Source organism: Phodopus roborovskii, unplaced genomic scaffold, assembly GCF_943737965.1.
Source record: "Phodopus roborovskii unplaced genomic scaffold, PHOROB, whole genome shotgun sequence".
In the NCBI taxonomy this organism is placed as follows: Eukaryota; Metazoa; Chordata; class Mammalia; order Rodentia; family Cricetidae; genus Phodopus; species Phodopus roborovskii.
Window position 1 is genome coordinate 2,775,524 of NW_026126412.1, and position 27,453 is coordinate 2,802,976.

Below are 27,453 nucleotides of genomic sequence, written 5' to 3' on the forward strand. Positions count from 1 at the left end.
ACTCACTGAACAAGTAAAATAAAGGAGAGGGCTATGAAGGAAGATTTCATATGTGGTTTGGAAATGTAAAATAATAGTTTGCAGATAACCCCTGCACTTGGAAAACATAAGGTATCAACTGAAAATGTGCTGCAAGGCTGCAGAGAGTGCTCAGTGGGTGGAGAAGTGTTTTCTGGGAAAGCCATATAATGGAGCCCCATCCCTAGACCCCATGTAAAAGTGGAGACAGAACCTTCCATACAGTGTTGTTCTCTGGCCACAGATCTTATACACACATGCTAAAAATAATAAACAATAAAATTTAAACTAAAAAAAGGAAAAGCTATTGCAAAGGATAAAGGAGTTCAATACATAACAAATACATAGACATAAAAAGGATGTAAAGGAAGGTGCACTGAAGTAGAAACTATCAGCTCAGACCTTCACTCACCTCACTCCATGATGGAAGTGCCTACGGGCTGTAAAACGCAGCAGTAGACAGCACCACCTGCCACGATGAAGACAAAGACATACTCCATCAAAGCCCATAGTTCTGGGAAAGTCTCTAAGTTTACTAACCTTGCCTTTTGGCTTCTATAGTTCTGCTTCTGGTTAACTGTTGTTGCTAACTGAAGTATGTCACCCCAGGACATAGTTTTGTGTTTAAAAGCTGACCCTGTGAAAGGCTGAGGGCTATTCTAGGATCCCTAATACTCAGGGTAGTCAATGGACCTCTAATAAGGATGTTGTATTGGCTTAAACCGGTGTCTGAGCAGTCTTCTCTGGTGAATACTCCACAACAAAACAGAATAAACAATGTAACAAGGAATGAATTAATGTCAGCTTCCCAATGGGATTACTGCTGGAGGGCTTTACAAACAACACAGAGCTCAGCTATCTTTGCGAATGGGTGGTCCTTTTCCTTTTTAGAAAAGGACTCGTGTATGCCAGGGTGTGAACAAAGAGGAAAAAGTAGACTATGTTCTTTAGAACAATTGTCATCAAGAACTTAATTCTCTCTAAATTAAGCTACAAATTAATGACTTCTTTTAAAAGGACCTCAGACCCGCCAAAAACACAGTCAGCATTAAGAATTTACAAAGCAGCAGGGCTGTGGTGGCTTTGATCCTAGCAGTCAGGAGACAGAGGCATGTGGATCACTGAGTTAGAAGCCAGCCTGATCTACACAGTAAGTTCCAGGTCAGCCAGGGCTACACAAAGAGACCTGTGTTGGAACTGCACCTCTCCATCCCTCCCCAAAATAGAAAAAAAGGATTTTCCATTTTGATAACTAGCAAATGGTTAAATTTGTATGGAAAAAAATTAAGCAAGAGTAGCCAAGGCAAAAAGAGACTAGTCCAGTGAGGCACTGGGAGTCAGATTAAAAGGGCAATCCAGCAGGAAGCAGAGTGCCCAGAAAGGGTATACTTGTGAATGGGGACCTTGACACAATCAAATGGGTGGAGGAAAAGATAATGCATTCGAACTAAGATGTTATATAATGAAATGGAGAAGACATACCATGCAACAAAAGATCAATAGTTTAGCAATTAAATAAACGGCAACATCAAAACCCTAAAGTTAGATCTTTAATATGTAATATATTTTACATGGATCAAAGAGCTAAGGATTACAAATAAGCCTTTATGAACATCAGAGAGAAGAGCATTAGAAACAGAACACAAAGCCACAAAGCAAAGACTCAAACATTATAAAGAATATTTTAATTTAAAAATTGTTATATTTATATAGTATTAAGATTTATAAATATGTCACAAGAAAATACAAATTTCTCCATGTAAAAATATTCTAGGTAAATAGCAAAGGACACTCTATAAAGAAAATGTTATTTCTAGTATTTAAATAGATGTTTATTATTTTTTAAACTTTACATGCATGGATGGTTTGCCTGCATTTATGTCTAAGCATTACATGTATGCATGGTTCCACTGGAGGCCAGAAAAGGGCATTGATCCCTGAACTGGAGTTACAGATAGTTGTGAGTCACTGTGAATGCCAGTAATTGAATCTGAGTCCTCTGGTTGAGAGTAAGTGCTCCTAATCCCTGAACCACCTCTCCAGCTCTTTTTTCTCTTTTATTCTTCAAAAAGCTAATATCTAAAGCATGCACATAACAGAAAAATGGGCTAACAACTAATAAAAAAAAGTGTTCAGCAATAGACATAGAGAAGGCCATCCTGATGTAGATACTAATGGCTATTGTATCTATGGAACAATGTCAGTACTCATAATACACAACGATGAAATATTTGCTACCTATTGGGCTGGGATGTGTAGGCATGTATTCTGGTGAGAATGCCAACTATTACAACTTCTTTAGAAAAAAAACTTGGGAATAGATATGCAAATTTTATAGATTCTTGACTCTCCAATTTCAAGTCTCAGCATCATCTATTTTAATCAAAAATAAAAAATAAATAAGCCATAACAACAATATGCAAAAAGACACACTATATAGCATCATCAGTTGTATGTTTGCCTGCATTTTGTGTATAAAGAATATATTAATTTTATTATCTACAAAAGGATACAAGCAAGGTGGTTGTAGCTGTCTTTCAGAGGGAGCTGGCTAGGAAAGAAAGGAGTTTCATGTTTTACCCTTTGAAGCTTTACCTTTTGCTCATATTTTTTATTAAACAAAAAAATAAATAAATAAAATTAGCTATGTTCAGAGTCTGTGTCCCATTAAATAGTTCTTTAAATAGTTCTACACATCAAATACACCAGAAGATTTTCATCAAAACCATAACATTCTATATTATGCAAAGAAACAACAAAAATGTATGCTCCTCTCCTTTAAATACTTCTGCTATTAAACTGTCAGAGGTCTGCAACGATAAGGTCTTAGCAGTAACCAGTTTTGAAAATATGTAGTTCTGTGATCATTGGCAGTTAAAACATAGTACATATTTTAAAAGTAAGATTAGCAATTACTAAGGCTGTTTTGGTTTAATACTTTTCAGCATATTCATACATATCTTGAAAAAGCTCTATTATTGTCTACAGTTACTGAAGAGGGGTGGGCTGTGAGCCATTGGTGGATTGCGTTTTCATACTTCCATGGTTCTTTTTGCCAATCTTGATGCCACCTCAGGTGCGCTATAACAGTTGAGTAATTTTGTCCTACGCTTTGTTTCCACATGGTAAACTGCTTCCTATTGTATTGATGGACAGAAGCAGACACTTTAGGGTAGTTTATGATAGAACGAAGCTTCTGGTCCAAAGCATAAGTGATTTCTGGAAATTTTGTAGCAATATTGGTTAGCTCATCTGGATCTGAGGAAAGATCTGAAAAAAAAAATGAAATAGTTATGTGCTGAAATTGCTTTTTGGAATATCGATGTGACAGACAATGTATTAGGATTTATTTTCACTTTTTATGATTAGTGTAAGATGGGCAGTATTTATGCATTCACATGCCACAAAGTGATCTTTCAATTAGCAGCTCTCTAAGATGAACCTTTGGATCAGTTGTTATGAAGGATTACTTGATTACACAGCACTGGGTATGAGTTACTCTGCTCTGACCTGGATAGGTTTGCTGGGCCTGTTGTAGGAACTCTTGGATCTGATTTAACAAGGTCCATGAAGGTACATGAGTCACTCTGTTGGAAGCCAGGTTCATAAACTTAAAAAAGATAGCTCTTTGGCCACTAAAGAATTATTTCTAGTTAATAACTCAGATATTTGTAACTAGGATGGAAACAGAAAGCAATAAATATTAACAGTGGCCTTAACACCTATTTTATGTATAACATTGGGATAAAAGATAAGAAAAACTGTAGCTGGGCAGTGGTGTCACATGCCTTTAATCCCAGCACTCGGAAGGCAGAGGCAGGGAACTCTGTGAGTCTGAGCCAGCCTGGTCTACAAAGTGAGTTCTAGGCCAGCCTGGGCTGTTACATAAAGAAACCCTGTCTGAAAAAAACAAAACAAAACAAAACAAAACAAAACAAAAAAAACAAAAACAAAAAAAAACCAAACCCAAATAATAGTAATAATAATAATAACAATAACAACAACAACGATCAAGATGATGATGATAATGAAACAGGAGAAGAAAGACTCTAAATCAAAAAATGCTGTTTAGAAATGAATTCACAGAGAGTGATGCTAGAAAGCATTTTCACAGCGTAGAAGGAACCGTGGGTTTTGTTCTTGGACCCATGCTGAACTTTTAGTTTTATGACTTCCTAGTTCTGAACAGCTGTCAGACTTTCTGTGACCCCAGTTTCATTAGCTCTGAAGCAAAGGGAATGATATGATCTCACAGGGCCATGATGAACATTAAAGATGAACATTAAATAATGTATTTAGAATGTACAGACTCCGTAAGAGCTTCTAGAATCAATGAAACTTAGGTGTAATGTGAAGGTGTTGACTAGTAATGGAGAAACAGAACAAATTATTGGAAGATCTCACCAGGAAACATGGTTGAATGAGATCTGGATATTAAGTCACAGTGAACTGTCCCTGGTTTCAGGTGGTGATGTGTGAGGCAGCTACTCCTTTTTTATGAATGAACACTGACAATTCATATCATCAAATGTACTTTACCATCAGCAGTCACAGATTAGAAAGTACATGTGGATTTTATAAACAGAGACTAGATCTAAACACTCACTCTAAACCATGAGACTTGGTGACTTATTGTAGCCTGTCCCAGTATGAGAAGCAATAGGTATTCATTTATTTTAAAAAGAATTATCGAAGCCGGGTGGTAGTGGTGCACACCTTTATTCTCAACACTTGGGAGGTGGAGGCAGGTGGATCTCTTTGAGTTTGAGGCCAGCCTGGTCTATAAAGCTAGTTCCAGGACAGACTCCAAAGCAACACAGAGAAACCCTGTCTCGAAAACAAAATAATAATTATTGACTCTCTAAGCATTTAGAATGTATCAAGAAGCTTACCAAAGAGTTGAGGCTGCACGGAAGTGCCATCAGAGTAGGCAATATACTTCCACCGGCGGGTTCGTAGCATGTAGGTGGAGGCATTTGCATTACATCCATGGAATTCACTTATAACCCAAGGAGGACGGTGGGTTTTGCGTGTCTGTTCATTTTCAGATGCCTCTGATGACAGCATCAACAAAGAGTATCCACTGAGAGTCTGAGGCAGGGGAATGCCAGCAATATCTTTGGAACACAAGTAAAATACTTTTTTACTAATTCATTGGAATTATCTCAGAATGCCATTTCTATTTCCCCAACACTAAGGGTTGCAGACTAGAGATCATATGTGGATATTTTTGTGGCCTAACTGTCTAGGCTGAAGGGCTCACTCCATGAACCACATTACCTTGAGTGAGTTAGGAAGTTCTTTGACTGTTTCTCATTTCTTTCTTTTTAAAAATATTTTATTTTTGTTTTATGTTTATTGGTGTTGCTAATGCACATTTGTATGTGTGAAGGTGCTGGATCCCTGGAACTGGAGTTACAGACAGTTGTGAGCTGTCATGTGGGTGCTGGGAATTGAACTAGGGTCTTCTGGAAGAGCAGCCAGTGCTCTTAACCGCTGAGTCATCTATCCAGCCCCATGTTCCCTCATTTCTAAGAGAGGTATAATAAGAGTACTTCTATCTCAAATGTTCATTTTTGATGAAAACTAGCTAACATACTTAAATTTGAGAACAGTGCCTGACACAGAAGGGCCATCCATGAAAATTCCTTTATATTATTAGTAATTTGTTTTCTGAAGTTGTTTCTCAGGGTTTATCTGATAGGATAATAAGAAGGCCTACACAAAGAGGGGTTAGTAGTTATAGAAGACTGCAGAAGTTAAACAAAAACAGGGAATTTATTATAGATAAGAAAAATTATTGTTGATATGCCTAATGAACTCAGAAGTGATACATGGTACACCCTGTGCTCTGAAGTTATTTTTCACCTATCAAATACTCAGAATAAGAGCACATGAAATAAGAGGATGCATTTCAAACAGTGTACCTTAAGGAGAGTGTTGGTAAAAACCTGATGGTATTGGCATAAAACAGACATATTGACCAAAGGAATTGAATTGAAGACCGGGATGTAAATCCACACACCTATGGATAACTGACTTTTGATAAAGAAGCCAAAAATATACAATAGAAAAAGGAAAGAATCTTCAAAAAATGGTGGCTGGTCAACTGAATGTTGTGTGTAGAAGAATGAGAATAGATCTGCATCTATCATCCTGCACAGAACTCAAGTCCAAGTGGATCAAAGTCCTCAACATAAATCCAGATAAACTAAACCTGGTAGATGAAAAATTGAGGAATAGCTTGGCACAGGAGACAACTTCCTAAATAGAATGGCAATAGCACAGACACTAAGATTGACAATTAACAAATGGGGCATCATGAAATTGAAAGCTGCTATAAGGCAAAGAACACCATCAACAGGACAAGATGGCAGCTGATGGAATGAGAAAAGGTCTTCACCAACCATGACAGAGGAATGTTCTCCAAAATATATAAAGAACTCAAGAAACTAGACTTAAAAACAAACAAACAAAACCACAAATAATCCAATTAAAAGTTCTTCTCAAAAGAAGAATCTCTAATGGCTGAGAGACACTTGAAAGTCCAACATCTTTAGTTAGCCATTAGGAAATGCAAATCAAAATAACTTTGAGATTCAAACTTACATCTGTGAGAATAGCTAATATTAAAAGAACAAGCAACAGCTCATGATGGAGAGGATGTGGAGCAAGGGCAACACTACTCCATTGCTGGTGGGAGCACAAACTTGTTCAGCCACTTTGGAAATCAATATGGCAATTTCTCAGAAAACTGGAAATTGATCCCCTCAAAACCCAGATATACCACTCCTGGGTATATACCCAAAGGATGCTGAATTATACCACAAAGACACTTGCTCAATTAAATTTATAGCAGCTTTATTCAAAATAATCAGAAACTAGAAACAACCTAGATGCCCCTCAACTGAAGAATGGTTAAAGAAAATGTGGTACATTTACAAAGTGTAGTATTACTCAGCTTTTCAAAACAACAACTTCATGAAATTTGCAGGCAAATGGATGGAGCTAAAAAAAGGATCATCCTGAGTGAGGTAACCCAGATCCAGGAAGACCAAATATGGTATGTACTCACTCATAGCTATAAAGTAAAGGATAATCATGCTACAACCCACAGACCCAGACTCAGCAACAAGGAGATCTCAAGGGGGAGGGGCCATGGATCTCCCTGAGAAGGGGAAAGAGAATAAATTGCAGGAGGGTGTGGATGGGAATAAAAGATTAGTTGAGGAGGTGATGGAGGGAGAGAGTACTGGGAGATGAGTGAAATTGGGGGAGGCATTTCAGGGGTGAGGAAATGGAAACTCCCAGGAATCCATGAAGGTGAGCCTGGCCAAGCCTCCTAGTAATGGGGGTACAGAACCCAAACCAGTCATTTTATGTAACCAGACTGGTATCTAGCATAATGGTCTTCAGAGAGGATTCTTCCAGCAATTGATGAGAGCAGATGCAGGGACACATAGCAATCATTAGGTGGAGCTCAAGGAATCCTGCAGAAGAGGGCCAGGAAGAATGGCAGGATGCAGAGGGATCAAGATACCGTATGAAAACAGCGCACAGAATCGACCAACCAGGGCTCATACAGGTTTAGAGACTGAATTGACAGTCAGGGATCCCCTAAGTCTTCTGCACATATGTTATGGTTGTGTAGCTTGAGGTTCCTGATGTACTATTAACAATGGGAGCTAGGGCTGTCTCTGACTCATGTTTGCCTTTGGGACCCTTTTCTTCCTACTGGGTTGCCTTGCCCAGCCTTTATATGAAGGGAGATGCCTAGTTTTATTGTAACTGTATATGCCATGTTAGGTTGCATCCCTGGGAAGTCTGTCCTTTTATAAAGAGAGGAGAGAGTATCTGGGGGAGAGTGGCTGTGGAAGGAGAACTGAAAGAAGTGAAGGAAGGGGAAATTGCAGCTGGAACTAATATATGAGAGAATGGAATAAAAGAGAATGTATTTCAGGCACTGATCTTATGGAGAGTGTTGTGGGACTCCTTTGGGACCAAGCACCCTGACATCCGTGTGAGTGGAAGAGAGAAGGGGTCTCCAGTAACCCAGGCCAGGATAGCTCCTGAAAGTCCTTAACCCAGTGCCAGTCTAGTTTGTATTCTCATATTATCCTCTAAAACCACAAGGTGGGGCAGACAAGCAACCGAGATTTTACAGAATCGACCTGCGGTCATCCGGTTGTTAAGGGCAACCAGCCACCCATTGTATTAGCTCTTTCTCCAGGCCATTCTGTTTCAGTAAGCGATATAAGCCATGCTTGGCACTGTACTAGCAGTTCTTTAAGCAAACAAGCAAACCACTACACAAATCAATAAATCCGTAGCTAATAATTGGTCTTTTTCTACCTTATTCTACTTTAAGTCAAAAGAAAGGCACAAGGAAAAGAAGCGAGGCGAGGGAGGTCCATGCCTTGGCCATCATTAGTGAACCACGAGGACAGAATAGAACCCTGAAGATGAATGGGCAGTGAGCAACTGGCATATGGCATATACTCTTAACCAGCATCTTAATAGCATCTAATTTAGAAATATAATTCAGAAGTTTCTTGTTTAATATCCCTACAAAGGTATAGAAAACAAACTTTGTTTCTCTTCACATTTATGAGTGGCCAACATTTAAATGAGGCCTCGCTGTTTATCCATTCAGAACACCAGGCCCTGTTTTAGTTGTAGGAAAGAGGCAGTAGAAGGCTGACTTGCTCGTCAGAGCTCTCCTACAGCTGGGGAAAGGCTGGTATAAAGCAGGTCTAGAGACAGTGAGGGCAGGCATGTGCAGGGGCGGGGATCTATGCTGTTTTATATCACGTAGTCAGAATGGCTCTCTGATAAGTGAGATTTTAACAGATACCCAAGAATAGGCTAAGGAGTCTATGTATATCTGAAGACAAGTTCTTGCTGTTACCTATGGAACATCATGTATTTAGTCTCTGAGTAAGGGACCTGATGGGTTCAATCAAGCCCCAAGTCCCCAAAAGGTATGCATGGAGCAAGGAAGGGTGTGTTATACAAGATGTTGGGGAAAGGGTAGAAGCCATGTTGATCTCCCAGGCATAGTGAAAGTACTTGGGCTTGTGCTTGAGTGAACGAAGGTAAGAAAAGGAAGAGTAGGGTAAAGAAAGAAAATGCTCAACACAGAACACATGCATTCAGGGAAGCTTTAAACACACAATGAGAGGAAGTAACAGGGACCTGGGCATCGAGTGAGAAAGTGGCTGAGACCTGCCTACATGTGGTTGTTGCTCTGCAGTAAAGGGAAACCAAGTGATGAGTGAGCAACCAGAGACTGAAATTCTAAGGGCTGGAAAGATGTTCAAGCGCACAATAACAACCGGAACAAAAAGGAGAGAGCTCTGATTTAAATCACTTCTGAGGACATTTAGGTAAATAAATATAAAGGCCTAGTAGCAGGAGGAAGAAAATAAGAACTCGTATTGTTTTGATTTTAAGGTACGTGTTTCATCTTTTACGATTTCCAAAGTAGAGAAATGTTATCTTCCATCAACATGTATAAGTCAATGGCAATTTTTGCAGTTCATGATGACAAAGAACCAAATCATAGTATTGGAAGAGTAATGAGTTTAAATTGCTGTGCTAAATTAAAAAGCAATAATTTTACATAATTTCCTCTGAGTTTGAGGATATCTTCAATACAAACAGATTACTACTGCAGTCCAAATGTTACTACCACGGACCTTTGCCTAACTCTACAGACATTATGAAGCAGGCAATAAAGTAAATAGTGTGCAACTAGGAAAAGTGTTTGAGGGGGGAAATATTTACACTATAGACAGGGAATGACAATGGCCCACAGTTGGTGGAACTGTTTGGGGAGGATTAGGAGGTGTGGCTTTGCTGGAGGAGGTGTATCACTGGAGGCAGGTTTTAAAAGACTCAAGTGATTCCCAATGCTCTTCCTCTGCCTTAAGGTTGTGGATCAAGACCTAAGGAAGGTCTCAGCTGTTTCTGCCACCATACTATGCTTCTGCTCCACCATCATAGACTCTCACCCTCTGAAAACATAAGTTCTTTCTTTTAATAGTAGCCTTGGCCATGGTACTTTGTCTCAGCAGTAAACAAACAAACAAAACCCCAAAAACTAATATACCCTAAAAAAGTGAGTAGAAGATTCTTCTTGTATTTTAGTGAGGTGATAGTAGGAAGTTGAATGGTTTATATAAATAAATGATATAAGTTTATGCACCCAAAAATCTGATGTGTCTTATTTTATAGCCATAGCCTGATTGTGACTCTTTTGAAGAGAAAATGACTAAAGTGAGTGAAGGAACCTGAGGAACATTATCCATGCTTTGCAGAGCACAAATCTCACTCAGTGAGTGAGCTGCTCAAGTTCGTGGGATTCTGAGTACTTGGCTTGTTTTTCTCGAGCATTACAAATAAATATTTCTACAGATGCCATACTTACCAAGCATTGTAGGGTAAATATCCACAAGAGAAACAATATTTGGTACTTGTGCGTTGACCTTAATTCCTGGCCCCATCATCAAAAGTGGAACGTGGGCACTAGCTTCATACATACTCATTTTATAAAACTGGCGGTGTTCCATTGCCATTTCTCCATGATCTGACGTATATATAACAATAGTTTTCTGAAGAAGATCTAACTTGCGAAGGGTCAAAATAATTTCACCTACCATAAAAAGCAAGAGTTCTTTGGGTTAGCTTTAGTTGATGTTTTAGTTTATCACCCTGACTTTAAACCACTGAACCCAGATTTTGATGCAATTCCTCTTACCATCTGAGTAAAACCTAATGTTTTCACATGCTTTCTCCTCAGCTGGCAGACTAGAGAGAGGAAGGGAGGCAGGCAGTATCTACCAGATCTCCTCTTCAGCTTCTGTCAGAGAACATGTGAGGCCAGAGGGGTATCTTCCTCTTCTCAGTGACTCAAATGCGGACAGACAGATTAGTCCAGATGTCATCCTGGACATGACTCAGATGTTAACAAAGATTGCTACCACTACTGACCCACATTTTCTGCCCAGTAAGAGGGGTTAAGAGCAATCTGAACTTCCAGGCTATCTTTTCTCCTAGCCCCTTATGCAACGGCCATTGTATCTTCCTAAAGCTGGCTTAGTTATGTATATCCCACCTTAAAGCCATGAGCACATAGCATGACTTGGGAATAATTGACAGTAATGTTTTGAGAGGCCTTGTCTCTTTGACTTGAAAGTTGCTTCCCATTGGAATTATGAGAATCACAAGAAAGCATAGTACAGAGAAAGGAGAAACTATATTTTTCTAGATCTTGAATTTGGGGTGTAAAGTTCTATACTAAATACATGTATTTGTAGGTCTAGTCAGAGTTGAGGTCCAATGCTCTATAGAGTTAAGACCGCATGATCTTTTACCTGGACAAAAGAATTGCTTACTGCATTTTTTTCTTCTTTATTCCTCTTTCCCCTCAATATTATTCCTTGCACACTCTGATGGATGACTTATTTCCAAAAGATCTGATAACTTGGTCTTGTCACATGTCTAATTAAAACTTCAGATGTTAGGCATGTTCAGAGTGCTATGGCCTTGGACTTAGAGATTCATTCTTCAGCTTCCTATTGCCTAACTCTTCAGGAGGACACACAAGTTCTTTCTCTATTCTCCATTCTTAGCTCCCTCAGCTATCTTATAAAGCCTTACCTTCCATCATTCCTAGACCATAAAGTGTACCCTGAAAGCTCACAGACCCCAGTCTGACAGCCAGGGAACCAGCATAGGACCAAACCAGGCCCCCTGAACATAGGTGTCAGTTGGGAGCCCTGGGAAGTCTATAAGGCCTCTGGAAAGGGAACCAGTATTTTTCCCTAGTAGCCCATTCCCTATGGAGGGATACTCATTCAGCCTGGATACAGAGAGGAGGGTCTAGGTTCTGCCCCAAATGATGTGATAGACTTTGATGCTCACCCATGAAAGCCTCACCTTCCCTGGGAAGTGGATGGGGGATGGGATGGGGGGTAGGTGGGGGGCATGGGAGGATGGGAGGGAGAGGGAACTGGGATTGATATGTAAGGTAAGATTGTTTCTAATTTAAATAAAAATGTATATATATAAAAGTGGACCCTGGAGAGTGGATTAGTTTACAGCTTTTTATACCTCTGTGTTGAACATGCTTTCTCCTACCCTTCTGCCATGCTTTCACCCTTCTCCCATGAGTCAACTCAAGCATTAGCTGGGGAAGCCTTCTCTGCTCTTCCACACACGCTGAACTACTCTGTTCCCCAAGTTCCCTATGGTTTGTTCACAGACGCAGGAGCACATTGCAAACCCTGGTATTTATCTATACGTATGCATATCTACAGGCATACATGAGCCATAGCACTGGAGTGGAGGCCAGAGGGCAACTCTGGGAGTTGGTTCTTTCCTTCTTCTATGTGCTTGATGACAAACACTTGACCCACCTCTTTGTGAAGCCCATGCCTATGCTCTGCTATATAACTTTCTTAATGTTCATGCATGGAAGAGTTTATGTTATAAAGTATGTAAAGTAAAAATTGTGAAGAATATTTTGAAATATATTATCCACTTCTCTCTCTCAAAAAGAAATTAACCACTAATTTAAGACATTACAATTACTTCTCCACCCCAAGGGCCTTTGTATTTTCTGCTTCATCTACCTAGAATGTCCTTGTTTTTGCTGTCTACATTGCTGGCTTTTTCTCAGCTCACACACCACTTCTCAGGAGCGCCTCGCAGATGCTCTAAGTTAGTGTTCCAGTCTCACTGATTTTCCTCTACCCTTCCACTGTTTGTCTCATCACTACAACATCTGTCCCCATGCTCCGCATCTGCTCATTTCCTTTATGCTGAAGACACTTGAAGAGTTGTGCTGTCCCACCTGCTGCAGCACAGAGCACGCCGTGTTTTACATTAGAAAATGTACTGGCAAACGTTGGAAAGCCTTTGGGGATGCACATAAGTAAACATCTCCAGTGTCAGGAGATGCCAATGAAATACAACTCAGTGCTCATATGCTATGTCAAAACTAGTAGTCATAGTTAGGGCCAAAGAAATGCTTAAAGTATCATTATGAGGGAGAACTTGGAGCCAGGTGTGGTGCTGTGTACTAACTCTAATGCTTGTGATATCAGCAGGAAAATCAGAAATTCAAGGGCAGCCTAACCACATAGTGGGTTCAAGATTAGTCTCAAACACGCGCGCGCGCACACACACACACACACACACACACACACACACACACACACACTGAAAACTTGAAAATCCTTGCTATTTTTTCCTTATATACACTGATTATATAAAGAATGTGTCTGCATGGCTTCCTTTTTTCTTTCTGCTCTATTCTATTTACTCAGTGAACACTTCTAATAACAAACACTGTTCTCAAAGTTTTTTTGTATATAGAAAGAAGTGCTGTCAACACTTCACCAATGCAGTTATGTTCTACCCCCAAAATGTAGCAAAGTAAGTGACATGATGTTGTGAAAATAACTTGTTGTCAAACAGCTGCTGATTTTTAAAAACAAGGTTTCTTAGCATAGGAAGTGGGAACAGCACTACAAGGAGAACTCTTTGACAGCCATCTCATGTAAGCAGGCTTGTCTGAGCTGACTTTCAGCCAGAATGTCAGGAAAGCCAATGATACAACAGCGGAAATGGATCTGAGCTGTGGGTAGCCCTTACTCTAAAGGGTCTAGGGAGAATGAATCTGTTTGTAGGTATTACAAGTGTGGAAGCAGCTACAAATGATAACAAACAAGTCCCTCTCTTAAAAAAAAGTGTTAGAGACATTAAAATCAGACTGGTACATGCATAGTAAAACTATTAAAATGACAGTAAATATCGGGTTGCTAATTATTTACACTGAAGAGATTAGCTAAGAGCAACAAAGTGGGCCCATGTTTAAACTGCTTATATTATTCAACAATTTAAAGAAAATAACTTCCTAACCCTGATTTATAAGTTAGTGTTAATATAGTTCTTGTCCTCTTGGCTGTGATTCTTAGCCCATAAGAGCTAAGCAGTCTCTAGCCAGAGTGTTGATGTTTCCAGGACACTAATATCCAAGACATTAGTTAGCATCTGATGAATTTTCTATGTGCAAGGAGTACAGGGAAGGACATGGACCTCTGCTTGCCATGACTTGATGCTGAGAAGCAGAATATCTTTGGAACTATAGATTGACCTATGGGTCCTCTGCAAAAGCTACCTAGAAGATGTTTTTGTTTATTTATGCTTTTTATTCTTCTCTCACGTATTACATCCTGTCTGAAATTTTCCCTCCCCTCCCCTTTGTCTCTTCCCCCTGGGATATATTTTAAGATGTTTAAAGTGATACTGTGAGACGAGCATGAGTGCTATGAGTTTTCACAATACCTTAACCTACCATCTTTCCCTCTCCTGAGACGGACATTTCCAATAATCGGAAGATTCATACTGGAATCTTCTCATTTTAATTTATATGAGTGATTTTATAGGAATAATTTCATCCACAACTTTTATCAGTAAGTGACTTTTTCTATCCTTGCATAAAAATGTTACTTGATAACTAGTGATATTAAGCATATGTAAGAAATTAACATCTGCTTGGAGAAAAGTTAGTTTCTACTCTTAATTCCTCTATGTCTTCATCCACTGAACACCTCATGACCATTCTCTTGGGATTCCAAAGAAAGGGTTTGTGCATCACTGAACTGATTCCTCTTCGTTGGTGTTTAGAATGTGAAACTTTTCATGTCTTGGAAGCAAAGCTGTCTGACAGTTATATGCCTGCCACATGCTGTCTTATTTAGCCACTAGTGTTATCTTTCAAGCAGAAAACCATTTTCTATGATTTTTTTATATATGAACAAATCTGATAAATAACTAAAATAGAAAGGGCCCTCTATTCTGTTGTTAATGCATTTTTTTAAATGAGTTAAAAGCCTTAAAGTTCTAAGTCTGAGGGATCTAAGAGATATCTGAGATATTCCTGCAAGCCTCAACCAGCACAATCACAATTTGTTGGGGGAAAACAGTACTTTTTTCCTGTAATTGCTTATTGATTATACCACCTACCTAGCATGGCATCTGTTTCAGCACACATGGCATAATAAAATGCTCTAATGTTCTTAATTTCCTCTTCAGTAAATTTCCCTGTGCAGTTTTTTGTATAGGAAGAGTAATAGTCCACAGGGTGCATTTCTGACAAAGCCAGCCACTTTGGGATTTTGATGGCATCATAAGCTACCTGGAAAGGAAGAAGAAAAAGCTTCACACTAGCAACAGGTATTTGTGGCAAACTTCACAATGTTTCATACACAGGATGGTTGAAAAGAACGGCAATGAAGTGTACCAATTCTCCAAGCAGCAATGGACCTAGTAACCCTTATCTACACCACCAGGAGGAGGAGTGTTTCAGATTTTGATACGCTTTCGTAGAAAGGTCATAAAGAGAACAGATTTATCTCCCAGGGATAACTCCATGAGACACTTCACAAAAGTGGATAATGAAAGAAGATTCAACAGAGATGAACACCCAGCAAAGAGATGGAAAGTGCTATGATTGGCGTGAATCCAAATCACACATATAGGACATAATACATGAAAGGCTAATCTTGGGATGCTCACAGTGCTGCTCTCTCAAAGAATTCAGATTCACAGTCAGAGGAACTTATGGACTGGACATCCATCATCACCAGGAAGACCAGTTTGAAGAAAAGGATCGAGAGTCACATAGAGAAACTGGTAAAAATATACACATTGAAGGAACTGTTGCAGATATATCTATATTGGAAGCCAATCCAATCCAAATAGAGAAAGAAATATGACAATTTGCAAAGCCAAGAGAAGATGCTTGTGGTAGATCATCTGCACAGGGGAAGGCAAGGCATGGCTCACACTGTACCTAGTATACCTTTTACTTCACTGATCCCAAACATTTCTGTGTTCTCAACACAGTGTACTAAATAATATATTTTTCTATTTCTATCTGACAAATCAAAGCAAAATTTTTATATATATTTGACAGATGTCTTTAATTTTTTTGAAAAAAAAGGGTGATTTCTTCCTTTTGACAATTGAGATTATTTTTCAGTTTCATTCTGTATAGTTATTTTTATTATCCTGAACTTGGATAGAGGCCTGTCTACACTCCAAAGATAATGTCTTTCAGTTCCTTTCTATAGACATATATGTAAATCTATACAGTTAATAAGTTCTAATATTTTATTTTCAAAATATCATCCTTTTAACAAACCATTACTGTTTCAGTTTAAAAGTTTAAATTCCCTTTTTCCCCATAAAAATGATAAAAGTTAAAAAAAAAAAAAAAAGAGCTAACACCAAGTGGCTTTACATGTGATGGTGACATAGACTTTTGAGAACACAAAGAATAAAATAATACTTACTTTTTCAAGCCAATACAGAGATGTGTGAAATGTAGAAGCACCGAAGTTTTCTCCGGAAGAAGGTGAAGGGTAAGGGTGTGGTAAATTCAATCCCAAGTAAAGGACAAATGGTTTGGTGTAGTTAATGGCTTCCTGTCTTAGCCAGTCGATCGCTTTGTCTGTGTTCTGCCAATCCTTTTCCATCACTCTCCTTCTATTCTTATCAGGGATGAGATTAACCACAGGCCTGCCTTCTTGTCTAAGCAAGAATGCAACATCTCTTGTCCATGCTTCCACACGATTACTGAGGGTGTCAGAACACAGCCGTATCAGAAAACACTCATGCAGTCTTAGAAACTGCCTAAACAAATGCCGGGAAGCAACAGGGGAAACAGTTCTACGACTCACTTATTTAAAAACTGTGGAAAACAACTGAACATTTGTATTAAAATTATTGCAAATTGCTTAGGCTAGCTATTTTTCCTTAGAGAAAGATATTTAGGTGTGCTGGCTTGTCTTATGTCAACTTGACATAAGCTACCGTTATCTGAAAGGAGGGACCCTTAATTAAGAAACTCCTTCCAGGGGCTGAAAAGATGGCTCAGAGGTTACAAGCATTGATTGTTCTTCCAGAGGTCCTGAGTTCAATTTTCAGCAACCACATGGTGACTCACAACCATCTATAATGAAATCTTATGCCCTCTTCTGGCATGCAGGCATACAAGCCAACAGAACACTGTATACATAATAAATAAGTAATCTTAGAAGAAAAGAAAAAGAAAGATCCAGCTTTAAGGCATTTTCTTAATTACTGATTGATGGGGAAGGGCCAAGCCCATTGTGGGTGGTGCCAGCCCTGGGCTGGTGGTCCTGGGTTCTATAAGAAAGGAGGTTGAGCAAACCATGGGGAGCAAATCTGTGAGCAGCAGCTCCCCATGGCCTCTGCATCAGCTCCTGCCTCCAGGTTCCTGCCCTGGTGGAAATTCCTGTCCCGACTTCCTTCAGTGATCAACAGTGCTGTGGAAGTCTGAGCCAAATAAAGCCTTTTCTCCCTGAACTGCTTTGGTCATGGCGCTTTATCACAGTGATAGTAACCCTAAGTAAGACAGTACTTAAAGTATTTCATATTCCTAGCATTTTTTCCCATTGAAGTTTTTTAGCATTTTAGTATCTTTCTCTCAGAAGCGAATATTTCTAACCAACTTTCTTATTCATTAGAATCTAGGCATGTTTCTATCTTTGTTGCCTGACCTACATATTAATGACTTAACTTATTTTTTGGAAGTGTTTATTCTGTATCCAATGCTATTTGATGTTTTCAAGAAATGTCCAGGTTCATGAAGCTGACATTGCTGCTTGCAGAGCATACTCAGCATAGCCAAGAATCTTGTTTTATAATCTTTATTAGTATACGTGCTTTTCAACTGCTCTATCAGATTAGAAATATTTTTGATGAATCTAGAGAACAACCCCAACAGAATATATTTTATATTAAAACATAATACTCTGAAGAAATCTCAGACCAGAAAATGACTGATGGCCCATGGGGGCAAGCCTTTAATCCCAGCATTGGAGAGGCAGAGGCAGGTGGATCTTTGTGAGTTTGAAGACAGCCTGACCTCAAAGTGAGTTCTGGGACAGTCAGAACAGTTACAAAGAGAAAGTTTGTTTCAAAAGAAAAACAAAATTTCTGTTCACCTGCTCATTGACGGCAGATAAAGAAATAGAAGCAGCTATAATAAAAAGATTTTTCACAGTAGTTAATATATTTTAATAAAAATACCAAAAAGCAGAATTTTATCAGAATTACATCTAACAAATGCTAATTAATTCTAACAGATGGGGGACTGCAAAGTAAGATTTTCTGGGTAAAATTCACCACAGTATAAAGGACTGACATTAGCTCCTCAGTCTTTTGATTGCATCATTGCTAAGCAATGGCATTATATTAGAGGCAGGGTTTTAGGGTCCGTAACACCCCTGGTATTAAGGGGGGGGGGCAACATGTTTGAACTCAGAAAGGATGCGAGGAACTGAAGCTTCCTTGTTACCTCTGCAGTGTTCTCTGGGAAATATTACTGAGAAATTACTAAGAAATAAAGCTGCATCACAATGTGACCAGCAGCTCATCTTTGGGATGAGCTGTAGACAAGTACTCTGATCATGCCAGTCTCATTTAACCCATGATTCAGTCAGGGAGACTCCAAACCAAGGGAAGATCACCAACCTGCTGGTCAACTTATTAAATCAAGCGTTTTCTTTGGTCAAATTACAAAAAGCTGCTAAAGCAAGCCAGCTGTATCTTTTTCCACATAAAGAGCAAATGTGACTGTATTTTAGGTTTTTGTTCACTCCGCATATTTTTATTTTTTATGTTGCTGGGATTCTTTTAACCTGTTATGTTTTCAATTTTAAATGCCACTCTATCCTGAAGACTTGGAGGCCAGCCTGTGGTGCCACTGGGAGGCAGTGAAACTTTTCTGAAGCAGAAGAAGGTGAGGTCACTGGGCACTGTTGTGAAATATGACATTTTCTCTCTCTTCCCTTTCTTTGTTCCCAACCATTGTGATGTAGGCTTTCCCTACTGCACACTCCTGCCATGATGCTCTGATTCACCACAGACCCAGACAAGCAGCCGATGTACCACAGACTAAAACATCTGAAATCTCAAGCAAAATCTTTCCACCTTAACAGTTGATCTATCTCAGGAACAGCAATGAGAGATGTTACTAACATGGTCCTCTTACTGGTACAATGTTTCCATCCTCTTACTGGTACAATGTTTCAGTCTTACTGTTTCAAATTAAGTTAATTATGGCCTGGTTTTATCATCACAGACCGCTTTAAAATTTGACTTTATTTTCACCCTTCACAAAACTGTGATTTATTCCTCGCTAATACAGATGGGAAATAAAACTACCTAACACACCACCACCAACTAATTACTGCACGAATTTGTCTGCGTGGGTTTTCTGTGCCAGATCTCCTGCTGTAACACTGGGTACAATTCATAGGTAGCAAGGATTAATTTACATCGTAACAAGTCCGTCTGAAGAAAAACTACACTTTACAATCAACTGTGAGGAATGAGCTTTCTTTCAATATAAAGTAGCAGCATATAGAAGCTGCAGTCTCCCAGGGACCCTGTCAGCCTAAATTCCAGCAGCTCTGTTTCCCCCCCCCCCACCCTTTACCCCCCTTCACTGTTTTTGTTGGAACTGAAGAAGCAATAATTGTTTTGTATAGAAAAATGATAGTTCTAAAATTTCCCTTCCAAATTTCTGAACCAATCTGATAAATTCTATATTAAAAAAGGAACATCATTCCCCATTGGCTGCTCCTTTTTTCATTATGACTAAACTTCAGATTTGTTCTTACTTTCCTTTTTTATATCAGAGACTAAATTTCTATGTTCTAACTTTGATCAGCAATTATGAAAATTCTGGCATGAAGTGTGAGTTGGACTTATGATCCTTTACAGAGCTTCAATTGAGAAAGAAAATAATAATAATAATAATAATGATGCCACAAGGAAATGGAGCCAGCATCATGTAGGGTCATGGCTAGAAGTGATGTAGTTAAACAAAATGCAAGGCCCAGAGTAGATCAGAAAATGAAGTCATGAGTCAGGTTACTAAAGATCAAAATGCCATCAATGCCTGCTGCTGGAGCCATTAAATCTGTACTGGATTCAAAACCATTTCCTAGTTCCATTGAGAGAACTGTGTGATAGGCCTCATTCGAAGACTGATCCAATCCCTAATCAATGCATACAATTCCTTATATTACAGTCATGTTCTTGATACCGAGAACCACCCCCCCATCTTGTGTATACATTTTATAGAAACATTTCATGGCATTCCAGAAATAAGAATATTGTCTTAGTTACTTTTCCATTACTGTGATAAAACACCATGACCAAGGTAAGTTATATAAAAGAATTTATTTGAGGTTTATAGTTTCAGGGAGTTATGACCATCATGGCAGGGATCATGGTAGCAGGCAGACAGACATGGTGCTGGAGCAGCAGCTTAGACATTACTTCTCAGTTCATAAGCAGGAGGCAGAGAGTGCTAATTGGGAATGGCATGCGCTTTTGAAACCTCAAAGTCTACCTTCAGTGACACACCTTCTCCAAGGCCATACCTCTTAATTTTTCCTTAACAGTTCCACCAAAAGGGACCACGTTTTAAAACATATGAGCCCATGTGGGCCATTCTCATTCAAACCCCTACATTCCACTCCTTGGCCCCGATAGGCTTGTGGTCATACATCATTAATGCAAAAATTCATTTAGTCCAACTTAAAAAAAGTTCTCATAATCTATCACAATCTCAACACTTTAAAAGACCACAGTCCAAAGTCTCTTCTGAGATGTACGACAATCTCTTAACTATAACACCCTATAAAATCACAATCAACTTATACACATTACCATTCTAAAAGAGAGGATGGGGCATACTGGAAATATTAAATCCAAGCAAACCAGAACCTAGCAGGACAAACTCTAAATCCTGTAGCTCCTTGTCTGTAGTCAAAGGGCTTAGATGGTGTCACATGTCCAGATTTGCTGACTGCATCACACTTCTATTAGTCTGGTCCCTCTCCCGGTATGCAGCTGTCCCTGGCAGACATCCCACAGCTCCCGTGTCTCTACTGCCACCAGCATCTAGGCTTCACTTTTATAGCTTCACCCACCCAATGGCCTCTCAGAGCTTCCATGCAGGGGCTTCCCTTCCATACACCCGGCCGTGGCTGGTTTCCTTAATCTCTGAGGAAGATTCCATAACCCTTTACTCCTGTATCCTTCAGAACTCTAAAACCCGAAGCAAGTGGCTTGTTGCTGCCAAGTTTGTGTGCTTGCTTGGGATGGACCGTGGCCCCTCCCTGAATTATATTTGCATAAGTTCTTCTTGGTAGCAGCTTTTTAGGAGGAAATCCCTCTTGTCCACAAGTTGCAGGGTTAGCTGAGTAAGGTCTTGCCTGAGCCACTCCCATTATGCCATATCACTCCAGGCCTCTCAACTCTCTCAGCATCTGCTGAGGCTCTATCATTAAATCTCTATCATTCATCTAACTGTACATTTTGTATTTCCTTTTGTCCTGTTCATTCTCTTTTTAAATAGACCTGCATAAGAGCGATAACAAATAGTCATACCACAGAGTCAACATTAGGTTGTCTTGAAATGTCCTGGGCCAAGAAAATCAATTCATTGTTTTTCAGTTTAGCCTCAGGCAAATTTTGGGGACAAGGGCAGGAAACAGCCATATCTTTACCAAAATATCACAAGAATGGTCTCTAGCCCAGTTTCTAATATTGTTCCCCTCTGAAACCTTGAGCTGGACTTCCATAAGTCCACACTGCTTTCAGTACTACTGTCTTCCAAGCTCCTACTAGGATGTCCCACTAATTCCCATTTATGGCTTTCCTAATCCATGGTCTCCAAGTTTTCCACATTCCTTCCAAAAGCAGCATGAGCAGACCTCTCTCTGCAATAGCTTACTGCCTGGTTTCAGTTTCTGTCCTAGTCACTTTTTGATTGCTGTGATAAGACATTATGACCAGGGAAACTTATAGAAGAGCATTTATTTGGACTTATAGTTTCAGGGGGTTACAACTATCATGGCAGGGAGCCTCATGACAGCAAGCACAGCGCTAGAGCTAGAGCATTAGCTAAGGGCTCACATTTCCATCCATAAGCGTGAGGCAGAGAGAAGTAACTGGGAATTGTGTGAGCTTTTGAAAGATCAAAGCCCACTCCAATAACATACCTTCTCCAATCAGTCTTCACCTTCCAACCTTTGCCACATAGTTCTACCAACTGGGGACCAAGTTTATAAATATACGAGCCTGTGGAAGCAGCTCTCAAGAGAAATTTGTGCAATTCCATAAAAATAGCGAGGACCATAAATCACTTTAGAAAGGCAGGAGTTGTAAGGCTTGTTGACTGGATTCCACATCACCCAATCTTTCCCACAGAATGGATGTTTTCTCTGTACCAGGCACTGCTACACACTTAACTTTCATTTATTCCTGTTACAGTATCTTTACTTTTAACCCAGATAAGACTCAGATGTTCAATGAGTGATTAGATGCCAACTTATATACAGAAGCCCCACACTTAGACAAGTTAAGGAACTTGCCCAGGACGAGAAGGATGGTACACAGGGTAACACTACTCACACATTGTGTGCTGTCTGCACACCTCTCTGTGCTACATTCTCAAAGCAAAACAGAACACAGGGGGACTCCTACCCAAAAGACCCAGTTTGTACAGCAGTCCCTGGTGAAAATCACATCAATTTTAGTAAGATTAGGTACTGTAGGAGAGCATGACATGAAATCAGTCGGTAAACAGGCGTGGCCTTAGAAACCATGCTGCAGATGTGGGATTCTAATGAAATCAGAGAATAGTAATGCACGGATCCAAAGCATGTAAGTTATGTGACTGATCAGTGTATATTTAAAGATCACCATTGAGGATGATGAGATCACCCTGAGGTCATTTTGATAACTCAGGCAGGAATGACAGGAGTCTGGTGGGTGCAGTAATCGAAAACGATGGGGATGCTTTATAGTAGAACTGACAACACTTGGTGATGAAAGACAGAGGGAGACTGGGGATGTTACCATGACTTCTGAATTTGTAGGGTGGCTATATTTTAGGTCTTAGACGCAGAAAAGGAGGGAAATTTAGTATTAGAAAGAACAATAAAATAATACTCAGATTATTCTAGTTTTAACACTCAGATAATTCCAGTATTAATACTCAGATTATTCCAGTATTAATACTCAAGATTATTCTAGTATTGGTTTAATTGCAAACTCACTGCACTATGTTCTTAGGGCCTGCTTAAAAGATACCATAGAATGAGTCCCTTAAAGCAGCACATACCTCTAGAGACTAAGTCACTTAAAGCAGCAGTCACTTCCACACCTCCAGAGACTGCCTGAAGCTAGTGTGTCCACAGAGCAAGCTAGTGTGTCCGCAGAGCAAGCTAGTGTGTCTGCAGAGCAAGCTAGTGTGTCCGCAGAGCAAGCTAGTGTGTCCGCAGAGCCACACACTCCTCTCCAAGGCTCTCTGCGAGACTGTTTACTGCCTTCCTGGTTTATGACTTCAGGGATTCTGTCACATTACCTAACTTCTTCTGGTGTCACTCCAGTCCCTGCTTCTGACCTTAACTGTCCCCTTGTGCATGCATGCCTTTCCCCTTCTAATAACAGTGTAAGGCACTGCATTTAGCATTTATCCTAACTACAGAGTTTGTCTTCTTGAGACCTTTAACCAGTTAACATCTGTAGTTAGGATCTATTTCCAAATAAGATAGCATTCTACAGACCCAATGCTCATGAAGTCTGGGTGGAACATTGTTCATCCAGTTTTCAGTTCTTTCACTTATCATCAATGTTATTATCATTGTAACTCTCAATGATCACTTACTGGGCACAAGGTGCTGCCTAGTCTTATGTTTTTGTTGGGAGTCCCAAGTGTTAGGGAAAGGAAGGTCACACCCAGGAGGAACTGCAGGACTTGGGATACCTTTTTACATCAAAGTGCACAAAGCAAAATTGGCACAAAGAGATGCACAGGGTGAAGACCAATGCAACCAGGCACAGGCTTCCAGGCAGAGAGCTGGGGTACCCAGATTCTTCCAGTACGGAACTGTGACTACAGGGGTGAAGCGCTGTTGCGATTCAAAGCATGTGAAGTATTATTTTGACTTAAGAGAACTAGTACTCCGGTTCTTACTGAAGGCTAATCATGTGGGCACCTTGGACCAACCCCATACCAAACTTCTTGTCTCTGAAGAAAGCTGATTGTTTGACAAAAATCACACTATACAAACATTTCTTTGGGTCATGCTTACTAGTTACAGAACAGTGGAAAACACCCCTGAAACTCAAGTTCCCATACACCAGCCAGGGCCAATCATTTGGGTAGGCAAATATCTTTAAGGTAAGTTTCAGGTCTGCATGTCAGCACTTTACTGCACTAATTATCTAGTTTAGTCATCACACAACCACACAACCACAAGTTTAGTAATAATTACCGGAACTAGAATTCAAAATTAGGCAATCTAGTTCTACATCTTCACACTTCCCCACAATGCTTAGCTGCTCATTGATTTTTTGGTGGTGTGGGTACAGCCCAGGGTCTTGTGCATGTAAGTACATTCGCTACCACTGAGCCAAGCCCCTACTAAGATAGCTGCCTACCTTTTGAAGGTTTACTAAAATGAAAGAGAAGTTACAGTAGCTTCAAGTTCTAGAGAACTGTCAATGGCAAATAGCAAGAAGGCTACTGTTACAAAGATTGTAAAATGAAAAAAAGGTAATTCATGACAGAAAAATCACAAAATAATTCACAAGCTAAGCTATTTCACAAATATTAAGATCCATTAATTATAGATATTAATGTTTTAGACAAAAACCCATCTGGATATTATCCATTTTAATATTTTAAGAAGGTTAAAGGAAGTTAAGCTTTAGCCAAAATTGGCATAATTGAGGAAGTAAGAAAATTATTTTCAACCTTGTGATAAAGTAAGTATAAAAAGAGTACACGAATGTGTGACAGCAGAGGCTAGTGTTGGATTGATTTTGCCTGTTTTAATTTTTACCTAACGGAATGATGTCCTGAAGTATAGTCCAGTTTTCCAAACTTTTGAGTCTGATAGCCGTGCTTCTCCATGACATCCATCCACGTTGTGTAATTTGGATCGAGACCCTTAAAATTATTCCAAGATTCTGTTAAGTGAGTGAAGAGGCCACTCCACATTGCTGAGGGGAAAAGAGACATAAAAGAAGCTGATTAAGGTAGAGCCTAACAGTTTAACTATAAAAGCAGTTACTCTGAGAGTGTGGCTGGATGTTTTACAGTATGTGATCTGGAATAAGAAAGGCCATCAGCTGCAGCAGTTCCCAGACATTTCTCATTGCTACTTATTTTATCAGAGGGAAAGCCCTACAAAGAGTTTGTATTTCTAGTCTTCAGACGAACCCACCAAGGCCTAGAAGTCGATTAAGGTATTTGTTATATTTATGGCTGGAATTAAATATAAAGCTTGCACATCATTAGTGTTTTTCAGTCATAAAAGCTACCTATTTTTTTCTAACTTTTTAAAGCATAAGTTAATGGACTGAAAGTTGTACACATTGTTCTCTGTAGAAGGGGACTTTTCTCCATCTTTTCCGGTTCCACTGGACCGGTTTTCTCTCTGCCCACCGGGTCCCTTATGGAATAACCACTCTGAGGCTGAATATCAGTTACTGTTGTTTGGCCAATGGCTTAGGCTTACCACTGGCTAACTCTCTCTTAAAATATTAACCCATCTCTACTATTCTATGTATCACCATATGCTTGTAGCTTACCAGTGATGCCCTGGCATGTTGCTTCCCTGGTGGCTACATAGCATTTGACATCATCCTCCTTCTTTCTCTATCTGTGTTTGGAATACTGCCTAGGTATATTCTTCCTGGCCCTTAGCTGAAACAGCTTTATTTACCAACCAATAAAAGCAACACACATACGCTGTATATAGAAGGGCATCCTATATCAGTTTCCCTTACATCTTCAAGGACTTTCCCATTCATTATCTTTTCACTAGGTTTTTCTAAGAAAAAGAAAAAAAAAAAAGATGCTATGTGTTCGCTCCTTTTCTTAAACCTTAATAAATGCTTCTTTTCCTTGTCTCCTTTCTGTGTACACACATAGTAGGCTGGATAGGTGTTCTTTCCTCTGTATGTGCATGTGCATGTCTAGGGTGTCTTCTTAAACAGTTTTTGAGATAAGGTCTCTCTCACTGGACCTGGAGCTTGCTGTTTGGCTTGACTGACTAGTCAGCAAGCCCTAGGGATCATTCTGTCTCTGCCTCCCCAGTGCTGGCATTCCAGGCATGCACTGCCACACCCAGTTTATTATTAACTTTTTAAACAGACAGTGCTGAGTATTCAAACTCAGGTCTCATGTGGGCAAGTGAGCCATCTTCCAAGCCCCTCTCTTCTTTTTTGATCTACGAAAATACTTCCTGAGAGGTGGGGTTTGAATCACAATAACCATAGTTCTGGTATGTCCTCTCATGTCATTTGACCTTTTTGTTTTAATTTTCTTCAGCAAACTGGGCTAGTAACAGTAACCATGATCCTGGAAGTGTGAGGATTATATTATACAACAAATATTAGAAGATATTTAGAATATCACCAAATATAACAAGAATACACTAATCATTTTTATCACTATTATTCCTTGTCAAAATATGCTTTTTTTTTTTTAAAGGAAAGACATCTTAGTGAGACTTCCAGAGTTTACTAACAACTTTCTCATTTGTTATTGCAATTGACAGCCATGTTCATTGTGAGAGCTGCAGCACCCTTAGTATTCTGTAGATGAGGAAACTGGGTTACTTCTGGTATAGGGTTCACTGACTTTTAGAATCATCTTAACCCTAGCTCGGGCTCCTTCTAGTCAACACAGCATAGAAGTTAGCAAACATGATTTTACATATAATGTCTTTTGTTACTGAAATATTAATTAGGTTAACATAGGTTTCCTTTAACCATTTATCTTTTCACAAAGAATTTTTGTAAGTTTCAGGGAGCTGAATTGGGTCCATGCAAACAGGTCAGATTCACTCCAGATAAATATTATTCAATCTTTCCCTGGCCCCAGGACTTCCTTCTCTTATCTTGAGACCCCTCAGGGAACACCTCCCTCATCTTACAATCCTTAGGTCCTTACCAAGACCTAAGAAAAAATTTTTTTCTTAAACTTAACCTTGTTCTCTGCTCTGCCAACATCTTGCCAGGTCTAAGAGTTCCATACAGCCTGGACAGCAGTTGAAATCAGCTACCCTAGAACATGGCAGCACCCCAGCTTTCTCAGGTCCCCCAAAGATGGTCGATGCCCCCCAGGTCAGCAGAGAACACAACACCTGTATTTCCTAACCTGCTACGCCTAACTTCTCACTTTTTAAATAATAAATAAAGGTGGAAATCTAAGGATTCAGGCATTATGCTGGCCTGCCCCTGTCACCTGGAAGACTACATTCAGGCAGTACCCTGGTCAGCCCAGGGTTCTATGGCTACATAGTC

General features: G+C 39.6%; 1 protein-coding gene across 2 annotated transcripts in view; it reads right to left on the reverse strand.

Annotated features, from left to right (window-relative positions):
* Positions 1-2,934: 2,934 nt before the first annotated feature.
* Arsk (arylsulfatase family member K) overlaps positions 2,935-27,453 on the reverse strand; it is a 29,846-nt gene continuing 5,327 nt past the window's right edge. For both annotated transcript variants that reach the window (XM_051182770.1, XM_051182771.1), the window contains 6 exons: positions 24,984-25,143; positions 16,383-16,665; positions 15,052-15,223; positions 10,448-10,672; positions 4,911-5,135; positions 2,935-3,288 (listed from right to left, as the gene is read on the reverse strand). In XM_051182770.1, coding sequence (XP_051038727.1) covers positions 2,969-3,288; positions 4,911-5,135; positions 10,448-10,672; positions 15,052-15,223; positions 16,383-16,665; positions 24,984-25,143 — 1,385 coding nt within the window. In that variant the 3' untranslated portion in view covers positions 2,935-2,968. The remainder of the gene's footprint in view (positions 3,289-4,910; positions 5,136-10,447; positions 10,673-15,051; positions 15,224-16,382; positions 16,666-24,983; positions 25,144-27,453) is intronic.